The sequence below is a fragment of the Berghia stephanieae genome, chromosome 5 (assembly GCF_034508935.2).
Source record: "Berghia stephanieae isolate SIO BIC M18660-M18661 chromosome 5, UCSD_Bste_1.3, whole genome shotgun sequence".
NCBI lineage: Eukaryota > Metazoa > Mollusca > Gastropoda > Nudibranchia > Aeolidiidae > Berghia > Berghia stephanieae.
In genome coordinates, this window is record NC_088364.1 from 41,489,664 (window position 1) to 41,501,658 (window position 11,995).

Here is an 11,995-nt window from a genome sequence, read left to right on the forward strand (position 1 = left end):
GTATTTATAGAACTATCAGCAGCCTATGATACCGTCTGGTGAGAAGGGCTAATGCTGAAATTTGCAAAACTCATAAGATGCACCAAAAAAAACCCCCTGAAGCTGTTCTCTTCTGTCTAGGGGAAAGACAATTCCACGTCACCTTAGGAGACACCAAGAGCAAGGTCAGGAAACTGAGGTATCATGGGTCCCAAGTCTTCCGCTGTTTTCTTCCACTTGGGGTCCAGGCCCTTATTAGTATCTATACATCTTCAAAAATCATTGTAAACATTCTAGTTGCAAGAGACTTATCCATGGTTATTAGTTCTATAAAATTTTCCCCTTTTTATAGTATGATTTTTATGTTAATAATTATATATTTTACCAGTATTGTCATCAATAGGGACATATTGCTCCATGTTATTTATGATAAAATGTGCATTCTATGGAAGCCTTGAAATATTCCTCCTTTTTGAAAATTCTGATCTGACTATAGGAATAGAGTCCCTCAGGGATCTGTTCGGGCACTAATGTTGTTTAATATCTACATTAGCGAGATGCCGATTACTTCCTCCCTTAGGCTGGGATTTGTGAATGACTGGGTCTTTGTTACTCAAAGTGAAGTGTGGACCCGTCTTGAGAGCGTACTCAGTGAGGATGTTACCAAACTTAAATCCTACTTTGACAAGTGTTACCTTAAGATAAACACTTCAAAAACTGTGGCTACAGCATTCCATTTATGCAGTGGCTTGCACACCTGGAAACTGAATGTCCTCTTTGGGGACCAGCTTCTCACATATGAGCTGAATCTGAAGTACCTGGGGGTCACTCGGGACAACAGCTTTACCTATTGGGTCCATCTCGAAGGTGTTGCTTGGGAGATTGAGAAACACAACAGACTTCTGGCAGGAACAACTTGGGGTACTGATCAGGCATTCCGGAGGACTTCCACCCTGGCACTACACTATTCAACCACTGAGTATTGCACTTTAGTATGGGGTAGAAGCAAGAATGTTGAGAAGGTAGATTTAAAACTTCACAAATCTACTCATATAGTGTCAGGAATATTGGCACCTTAGATGTGTGGTTGGATACGATTAAACTTGTTGGCTAACAAAATAGAGAGGGGGAACCGTTCTCAAGTGCATAATGGACGGTGCCCTTGTTTCAAGATGAAATAAGTCCTGGCAACCCTGCAAGGGAAGCCAAGTACAAGAGAGAGAAGGAAGTCGACTTGGACAAATTCTGTCCCTCAAGAGGGTGGTGATGTAAACTACTCGAAACTGGGAGAGAAGTTGCCAGGCTTCTGTACCAGCATGAGGAGGCACTGGGTGGGGGTGAATCAAATTTGGTTGAAAATCTGCCCAATGACAGCGTTGGGACTTTCTACCTGTCCCACATGTAAACATTGTGGCAAAAGAGCCCAAGACTGCAAAGCATCTAGACGAGTGTTGCATTGTTATGAAGTACTAGGCGGGTTCACGACCATACATGAATGCGGCAAGGAATTTGTGGCCTGGATAGATCATTATAATTTAGTAGTTTGTAGCCATTAGAAGCTGCTCCCAATAGATAAGCCTGGGTGGATTGTTAGACAAAGATCAACATCTGGGAGAGGGAGAATTAGGCAGAAAAGTTGGAATGTCTGAGAATAGGGAAAATTTTGCCCCTTAATTTATGAGTAAATGTTAATGTCTGTATAAGAATCAAACTGTTTATGTGTTTTTAAAACTTTATTCTCCGGATGAATGGAAACAGTTTACGATACCCGTCTCCCTTCCTGTTTCCTTCTTGATTAATAGCTAATCATTTATAACTCTCTAATAATGAAATGCCTTGGTTGGTAGGGCTATCAATGATTTTATCTAAAATAATACAGTGGAATCAGAGGCACAGTGCAAACACTTCTTGCATATCACAATGATAATTGATCTTTCAGATGCAAGTCAATTCAACCATGTAAACAAAAATATGAAAAGGTTTAGTGTAAAGCAGCCTTCATAAATTTGTTTTTTAAATACTTTTGCAAGATATGTTAAAATTGTAAACATTGAATTGTGTGTCATTGAACAAAATTTCTGAAATAAAGCGAGTTATCAAGCAAAAAAGTGGGATATTTGAGGGATATTGTTAATAGAAGAAAGTTGTTACTCGAGACTAGCGGGCTATTATGCAAAGCAGGTTATAACAAGGTAGTTCTTTAGGAGGTAAAGATAATATGCTCTGATCTTGATTTTGACCTTGACTGTAATTTGTATTGCAAAAATGAAATGACAATAATTTTATATTATTAACTGACAATTCAGCAAAAGCACTCAATTACAATCAGAATCAGACTAAATCTTTGACCATAAAATCGTTGTTCCATGTAAAATAATGTAATTTCGTCTTTCAAAAATTTAATACAGATATATTTGAAGCTGGAGAATCTTCAACCTATTGGGTCCTTCAAGCTCAGAGGAGCCTGCAATGCCATCAGCTGTCTGTCCAAGGATTTGAAGAAAAATGGTGTGTATACTGCAAGTGCTGGGAATTTTGCACAGGTCTGTAGGCGAATCCTTGTAACAGTTTAGTTTAATATAAATCCAGTTCATAGTATTAGAATAAATCTTAAAATTCACTCTTCAATTAGAAAACTAGTCATTGACAACTCAAATGGGACTGGCTTTGATTTTTATCTTTATTTATATTCAATGGTTTGAAAATTATTTATTCTTGATATAGATAATAAATGCCCAATTTTGTAATATGTTTGTAGTATGATGATTTCATACTCCTTGCTTTTGTTTGTTTTTTGTGACTTTTTTTTTTTTTGCTTATCTCCCCTCGTAACCGTGGCGAGCAGCATGCCACAAGACAGACAGAGAAAGAAAGAGAAAGCACAAAATTACAATAAAAGATAAGGAGTATGAAATCATCTTGTCTTCATTTGCATATCGTACTGCGTGTATAATGATAATGTATTTCGTCTACAAGTTATAGCGTTCTACCATGTGAAAACCAGGCTTTAGAAATTTTACATTTTCCGTGATAAAGAGAAAAAAACACAGGAGTCATGAATGCTTTCATAACCGTAAACCAAACTCTCTATAGTTAAATCCACATACTTGCCTCAAAGCAAGGAAACAAATGTCCCTTATGCATCAACAAGTTGATCAAGAGCTATTTTTATCATAAGCGTCATAAAAAGATACAAACAGTTATTTTTTAAATTTTCATCAGTTTTCGTTTTTTAAATTAACATTAACAATGATCCATAACTTAAGACTCTGGCACCAGAAGTATAGCGGGGGTAACTTTTAATAGTGATTTTCGTGGTATAATCCAAAGAAAGAAAGTAAAATGCCTTTAGATTTAAAAAAATATCATATGCTATTTTTATTCTGTAAACAATATTGACACTAGCTAATCCAATTGTTCACTTTATTTTAATTTATAGCACCATTAAGAATACAGTGTCGAAAAGTACATAAGAAATCAACTACCACCATTGAAAATTGGCCAAGTTAGAAATACGAATTGTTGTAAGATTTCTGCATGTCAAAGGATACCATCCAACTCATATCCACTTTATATTTATTTCAGTATATAATAAGGATGTCAAATGCAAAACTAGGGTGTGTCAGTATTGCTGTATCCTTCACACTGGTTGGTCAAGTCTTGATCATGTATCTTACATTTTTTTATGAATACAATAAATATGCACACATCAATTATTTAATTTACAAACACAAATCACCAGAATATTCAGGATCCAACCAATAATCTTGCTTTTACAAAGACTAGACTACACAGAGGGGCATTTTGGTATTGACTTATTTTTATAATAAAATTAAAGTATAAAATTATCTTACAACACTGACAATGCAACACTGCATGTGGCAAATTTGACTCAAGAGTGACTTAAACAGCAAAAATGTGACAGTCTGCCATATCTATCAGGCAATCCAAACTTTTCCTTAGGCTTTTGCTTGTTTAGACCACCAAAACGCCTTTTGTCTGGACAGCGCTTCATTGAGGAAATGATAATTTGGCTACGTTCATGTCATGAGAAATTTTTGAGAGTTGGCAAAAATGCCTTAATTTTCTTAGCTAGTATGTCAAAAGAATAGGCACATGTGCGTGTGCCTAAACTTCATAGAGATTTTTTGTTGGAACATATCCTTCAATATATCCTTCAAATATCTAGGAGTACTGCTGACCAAGGATGGAACGAGTACAACATACCTGCCTACTTTTACAGATCGTCCGTAATTGTTACGGAAATTAGGTAACAATTTCGGACATTTGGAAATGGAAGAATTATTATGGATTTTGATTTCACAGCAATTTGGTCGTAGTATTAGAGAGGAAAAAAACAATTTTTTTTTTTTTAAGTTCCCGCAGTTATCAAAGAAAGAAAAAAAATGTTCCCTTAAAGTTATAAAGGCTATTGCTCAGTTCACGCTCATGATAGCTTAGTCGATTGTCAGCTCGTAATGGTGGAAGTCAACATTTATTTTACGTATTTTATTTTAACGCAGTATTTTTTATTTGTTGTTGTTGTTGTTGTTGTTGTTGTTGTTGTTGTTGTTGTTGTTGTTGTTGTTGTTGTTGTTAATTGGTGGAGTATTACTAAAATTGTACCATTTATTACTGATGAATTTTGTGTTGGCTACTGATTTTGAAATATTCAAATAGACAGGTATGGTACAAAGGAGGTCATATCAATGATAGGCATGTTGACTGCAGCAATGGCTAGACATAGCAAGATCTGGAAAAGCCAGATGAGCGTTCATTCAAAACTCAGATTGTACAAGTCACTTCTTGTTGTATCTGTACTGCTTTTGTGAGGCCTGGGTGATGGATGCGGAATTAGAAAGGTGAATCAATGTAAGAAAGGTGAATCAATGTAAGAAAGGTGAATCGATGTATTTGAGGACTCGAGTTATCGGAAGATCCTTCGCGAGTCATACCTGGAACTTGGAACTAACAAGGATGTTCTTGAAGATGTGAAAAGGCTGTGGCGGGATGACGACAGGAATCACTAACTACTTGAAATTGTAAAGAAGAAAACTTTCATAGTTTGAACACGACAGCTTGAGCAAGACAGTTATCCAAGGCACAATGGAAGGTTAGCGAAGAAGAAGAAGACAAAAGAAAATGCGGCAGGACAGCATCAAGGAATGGACAGGTGTGATGTTATATGAGCTCTTAGATAAGACTAATGACCAAGATGATGAGGGCTGCATCCCACAAATCTCCCTAACGACCATCTGGTCATGGGAATGAGTGAGTAAAACCACATGCATGACAAAGCTATTTGTGTGCTATTGTTGGCCAAATTGCAAATGAAATAATATGGTATGCGGTTGACTTCACTCAACTCTTTTTGTCATGTTTAGTTATCTGGTGATGTGACAAATTCTGTTTAATAGACCATAAGCACTTAAGCACGTTGCAATTATTTTTTTTAGGCGGAATTGATGAGCATCTTGAAACATGTTTTATCCATAAAGAATTATTTGTGTCTTATCTTCAATTATTACCATTTTTTAAAAACATTTACTAAAGGGACTGGCGTGGAATGCAAAGGAGTTGAACATTCCTTGCCATGTGATAATGCCAGACCACGCCCCCAGTGCCAAATTAAATCCAACACGGGACATGGGTGCAGACATCATCAAAGTTCCTTTTGACGAATGGTGGAAGGTTTTAGTCAACAGGAAGTATGCAGGTCTTGATGGGGAGTTTGTGCATCCTGTGTCAGATGCTAATGTTATTTGTGGTAAGTTATTGGGCTCAAAAAGGTAAAACCGTCTTTTTTCGTCATATTAGATCCCCTGTATTTGAAGATAATTGCTTTTTTTTTACTTAACTGAAATACTGACATCGCCATACTGGAATGGCGTGGACATTTGAATAAATTAAAAGAAAGGGAAATATGAGTTTTGAAAAATTAACGGATAGCCCATTTGTCCTTACCTTACCTTCCTAAAGTTCTGTCTCTCTGCAGCGATCGGATTCTATTATTCACTAATCGTCTCGTTTCAAAGCCTTTTTGCAGCACTCACTCATCTTCTTTCCTGTTGTTGCGGTAAATCCAGGATTACTTTTTCCTGCCTTGAGAGATCTTTTTATTTTGTCCTCAGTAATTGACAAATATTAAGAAAGAGAAATTGTATTGGCATTGAGCATGGTAAATCTATGGAAATGTTATATATAAATGTTCATAATGTTATGTCTTGAATTGGTTTTTATTTTAAACAATTAAACGTTGGGTCTATGATAAGTTTAGGCTTCTCAAAGATGTTAAAATCTTTCACCATTTTTCTCGCCAAGTTGAAATAGGAAAAGCTAGAACAAAAATTACATAACCAATAAAAAATGAACACATTATGTACAGCTGAGATCACATGATTAGATATAGGTATAAAAACAATAGGGTAGAAAAGTCGTGACATCAAGTGGGTATGTAACCATCCTTTCGGAGGACTAATAATAAATAGGTTACATATTGAATCATAAGGTGGCTTTACAGATGTGAAAGAACGATGATGGATGATCTTTCTTGACGATCAGCATACATTTAGACAAGAAAATAAGATGCCATCATTCTGAAACCAGAAGATCAATTGCACAAGGTATGTCTCCTGGAAGAGTGGTTTTACACTTCCAATGAGATTGGAACCAGTTTTTTACATCACACTTTTGTTCCCTATTGTTGTTGTTTGACTCCATCCATGGAGGTAGCATAGATATTAAAAGTTATTCTGAAGTTTGAGTTTTTAAAATGTGAAAATGTAGTTGCTGTAGTTTGCATATTTGGAGATCAGAGCCAACGATATGTAATACTGTTAAATGCAGCTTAAGTTGATTTTCAAACAGTCGAATGTCAGGATGGGGTGTAATTTGAAGGTGTAGCTAATGCATCAATAAATAAACACATATATAAAGTGTAGAAGTAGAAGACAGTGACCCTAGCAAGGGGTAAATTTTATGGAAGGTCAGGGGCATTGGTAATTACAGGAAGCTAGAGGATGAAGCCTGGAAGCAAGGCATCATTCAAACCAGATGTCATAGTTAATAGTAGGTGAATTCAGTCACTGAGATAAATACATTTTTGGTTTATGCCCCCTCGACTTATGGGGAGTCAAATGCATTGTGTTCAGTATACTCATTAGCGGATACCCAATAAACACACTATCTGTGCTAATCTTAAATGTTTTCAAATGTTTGCCCTAATCACTTACAGACTAAGAACAAAAGGAATTTTTCGCATTTAGGAAATGGAACAATTGGACTTGAAATTCTCGAAGATCTACCTGAAGTGGATTCCATCATTGTGCCATATGGAGGAGGAGGCTTGTCGTCAGGCATTGCCATAGCCGCCAAGGGAATCAAACCTGATGTCAAGGTAATTTTTCTTCATGTATCAATAGGCGTTTTATTTTCACAATTATCAGTAGATACAATGGTCCTTGTGTCTACATTTTCAACAACAACAAAAAAAGTAATTCCACAAAATGTATGCGCCCCCCCCCCCCCCTAACACCAATTCTCATCATCATCATCTCCTCGTCCTCCTCCTCCTCCTCAAGTGTGGTGCTAGATGGTCGCTTGAAAATCTGGTTGGTCCTATTTTCCTGAGTGATCCTCGATTGGGGACGTGGCAATATAAATAAGTGATTTTTTTTTTCGGATTTTCGTTATTTTGACTTCAGGTTCATGATCAGCGTCAAATTTGCCAAAGGTTTGATACCAAGAGCTATGGTTTTATCAATTTTCGGACTTTTAACCATTATTACTTCGCCCTACTGCCCTTACAGAGCATATTGAGACAGGCTTCGAGAGGAAACAGCAAACTGCTGCTGTATTTATAGACCTATCGGCAGCGTACAATACGGTCTGGTACGAAGGAAACTGAACGTCCGTGTTGAGAAGCCGCTTCTCCCATATGAGCCACATCCAAAATACCTGGGGGTGACGCTGGACCACAGCCTTACCTATTGAGTCGCCAGGAAGATCGAGAAATGCAACAGTCTTCTGAGGAAGCTGGCGGGATCAACTTGGGGTGCTAACCAAGCGCTCATTGGCACTATGCTATTCTGCCACAGAGTGCTCCAGTGTGGGGTAGAAGCAAGAATGTGGAAAAGGTAGATGTTAAACTTTGCAAGTCCATGCACATAGTGTCGGTAATGCTGGCAACAATGCCTAGATAATGGGGCCCGATAATGGCAGCAATCCAGCCCCCCCCCCCCCCCCCCCCCCCCCGATGTCCGGCAGAAGACGATTACAAAAAATCTGGCTTAATAAGATCAAAGAGAGAGGGAATGGGGATACTCCTCCCAAGTGCATAATGGACGGTGCCCCCGTTTCGAGCTGAAATAAGTCCCGGCAATCCTTGTATGTAGATTCCCTGACTTTGGACAGAGCTGCATATAGGAGATGGAAGTCAGTTTGGGGGCGGGGTCATAGACTCCTCGAAACTGGGGGAGAAGTTGCCAGGCTTTTCCACCAGCAAGAGGAGACATTGGGTGGCAGCCAATAGGCTTTGGTCGAGAACCTGCCTAACAGCACACTCATTGCATCAGTGGGGACTTGCCACCTGTCCAACATGTACCCGTTGTGGTAACAAGTCTGAAACCGCAGAGCATCTAGTTGAATGGTGTGTTGTGAGGAAGCTTCCTGGTGGGTTTGCAGTGGTGCACGAGTGCGGTACAGAATTTGCTGATTGGGTCGATCGTCATACCATAGTAGTGTGAGTACCATTAGACATTGTAATAGACATAACGATTGTAAAGAACGTAAAAATCACTTTGGTCGACAGAAACAACACTGCATTGATACCATCATCGGTCATCGACCAAAACAACACAAACTCAACATTCACTTCGACAATGACCAGTCTTGTCCAATGTACACAGCTGCTATTAATGTCATTGTGGTATATGTTTTATACGTTTTATATATGTAACTTTTGTGCATTGAGCACCACACAGTGATGAAAATGCATGACATAAATGTCATGTATTATTATTATTATTATTATTATTATTATTATTATTATTATTATTATTATTATTATTATTATTATGTATATATATATGTGTCTACTCAAAATTGTTGAAATTAGAAATAAATTTTTATTTATGTATTTTTTTAAATTCTGAATCGGGGAGCGATTTACTTGGTACATGACATATGATTGACAGATGCAAAGGCTACAAGATGATCGGTGTGAGTATTGTTGCTATGCGTTTAGGTAAAATACTCACAACACCCCCTGGGCCAGATATAACATACCAACACAAAACTGTGTAATAATAATAATAATAATAATAATAATAATAATAATAATAATAATATATAATATTATTATTATTATTATTATTATTATTATTATTATTATTATTATTATAATTAATATATAATAATAATAATAATAATAATAATAATAATAATAATATAAAAAAAAAAAAAATAAATAATAAATAATAATAATAATAAAAGAAAAGAAATAATAATAAATAATAATAAAATAATAATAATAATAATAATAATAATAATAATAATAATAATAATAATAAAAAAATAGAATAATAATAATAAGATGAATGAGATGATAATAGATATGATGATGAATAATGATGAATATATAGATAATGACGATGATTAATGATAAATATGATGATGATGATGATGATGATGATGATGATGATAATGATAATGATAATAGTAAATCTTCATTGTCCACAAAATGGACATTTTCCTTGGTTTACATTATCTGTTTTTAGCGGTCAAACCATTTACACCAAGTAAACAAAATTAGACCAGACCGTTGGGGGGGGGGGGGGGGGGGGGGGGAGAGATAAGCTAAGAAAAGTCGCCAAATTTGATGTTTCTGGGTTAAAAATTGGCCGTTTTGTAAAATTAGGTTTCTTTATAAATCTTATTGAGTGATAGATAATGTTAATGATACCTAACAATATTTATCATTAATGCTAAAAATAATAATAATTGTTGCATAACTTCATATGCATATTTTTCTCTTTTGGACTTCAGATGTCGATTGCATCAATTTTTAGTGGATTTCGATGTTTTGATTTGAGATCTCTGCTGTAGTCTTTTTTTTCTTCTTCTTGCTTTTAAATGTGTATATTGTTTGCTTGTGTACAAGTTGCATCGGCAGAACAACAAATCTCCGCATTTTTTAACGCATAATTTGTCGTTCCTGGCATAATTTCACTTTTTAAAATTGCATTTTGGTAGCATCATATGGTGGGGAAACGGCATTTTCCTGGAGGGACAATATGAAAAGGGTCGAAACGGGTCTATATTTGGATGATAATTCGTGTTGACATCTGACATTTTAAACAAGGGTTTGATAATGGCATTTTTTTAACACATCAGGGACTAGTCCAGAGGAAAGAGAGAGATTTATAAGTTTGGTAATTGTTGTAAGCGCAACATCAAGATATTCTTGCAGCAGATGTGTGGGACGGGGTCGAGATCACAGTGCTTGGATGGACTTTTCATGACGATCTCTGGAACTTCCTCTTTATTTGCAGGTTCAAAGGAATCAAGAACTTTTCCATTAAAATATTTGAGAGGAATTTCTCTATTTTAAATTAAATAATTTCTATTTATGCTTAGATAAAATTCTAAATATGTCTAAATAAACAAATATTTGAATGAAATTGAATTGCAATTCAGGCTTTATGTTACTGCATTGCCTGACTTACTATATTGAATATTTTATATTAAATATTGAATATGACACTTATGTATGTATTAGAATTAGACATTTAATTCTCAATATTATCAATGAATTGACATTGTATACTACCATATAATTGTTAAATTGTATCTATGCATAAAACTTACAGAGCATTTAAAGGGTTTTAGAACCTATTAGCTCTTAAACGATGCGATACGATATAACTATAACCAAATTTATAATAGAAGATATCATAACCTGAAACAAACTCAGTCCTGCTATTACATGTTTAGTTACATAGTGCATCGTCTTAAACAAGAATTGCTTAATAAAGGTCTGGGGGAAAAAAAGTATAAAATATGACAAATTTTTTCAGGTATTTGCATGTGAAGTTGAAACAGCGGCTCCCTTATCGGCGTCATTGAAGGCAGGAAAGACTGAAAAGGTAAACTATAAAGCCAGTTTTGTCGACGGGATGGGAAGTGGTCAAATCTTGGAAGAAATGTGGCCTCTGGTCAAACGAATATTGGACGGGTCCTTGGTACTGACTTTACAGGAAATAGCAGATGCTGTCAAAATTCTGGCACAGAGAAACCATTTGATAGCAGAAGGCGCAGGGGCTGCTCCAGTTGCTGCTGCCATGAAAGGGATGGCAGGAGGTGGAAACATTGTCTGTGTTATATCAGGTGGAAATATTGACTTTGGTAAATTGTCAAGCATTTTAAATGGGACTGTTCCCGATTGATTGTGATTAATTCACAGTACAACTGAAACCATTAGTTTATATTAAATTTGAAAGATAAAACAGATTTTTAAAAATACAAGACAAAAAAAAAAACAACAAAAACAAACAGCAAAAAATCCAAGAAAATCACCCTTTCCCTTCTTCTATGTCGTTGTCACGCCGTAATGTGGAAACCTGCTTTGATTAAAAAAGGGTGTGGAACTAGAATTAGGACTAAGCACTGTGTTTTGTTTGCAAACACAATATTAATATCGGTGTGTTATTTATTTCATTGAATAAATCTTGCTTATTTATTGACATGGAGTGATACAGTGATTTGTTTTGTTGTACTTTTATCATGTGTAACATTTTTAGAACATTTGAGCATGGTAAAAAGATGATATTGATATGATGATCAAATTGTTAAATCTAGATCTTAGTTACTATCACACACAAAATTAAAACAAGAAGACTGATTGTTCAAACAAATTTCAAGGGCAATCTATAAATGCCTATTCTCTGATTCAACTTTTAAAAGTTCCAACAAGCCACAAGCACATGATTTTTGCAATAAAGGATGCACTCAAAATTAT

At 35.8% G+C, this 11,995-nt stretch overlaps 1 protein-coding gene across 1 annotated transcript in view; it reads left to right on the plus strand.

Moving 5' to 3' along the window:
- Nucleotides 1–11,734, plus strand: part of LOC144972934 (L-threonine ammonia-lyase-like) — a 13,833-nt gene extending 2,099 nt beyond the window's left edge. Inside the window, exons 2-5 of the mRNA XM_078914765.1 lie at nt 2,388–2,522; nt 5,533–5,746; nt 7,245–7,375; nt 11,055–11,734. Of these exons, the coding sequence (XP_078770891.1) occupies nt 2,388–2,522; nt 5,533–5,746; nt 7,245–7,375; nt 11,055–11,423 (849 nt within the window). The 3' untranslated portion in view covers nt 11,424–11,734. The remainder of the gene's footprint in view (nt 1–2,387; nt 2,523–5,532; nt 5,747–7,244; nt 7,376–11,054) is intronic.
- Nucleotides 11,735–11,995: the final 261 nt, after the last annotated feature.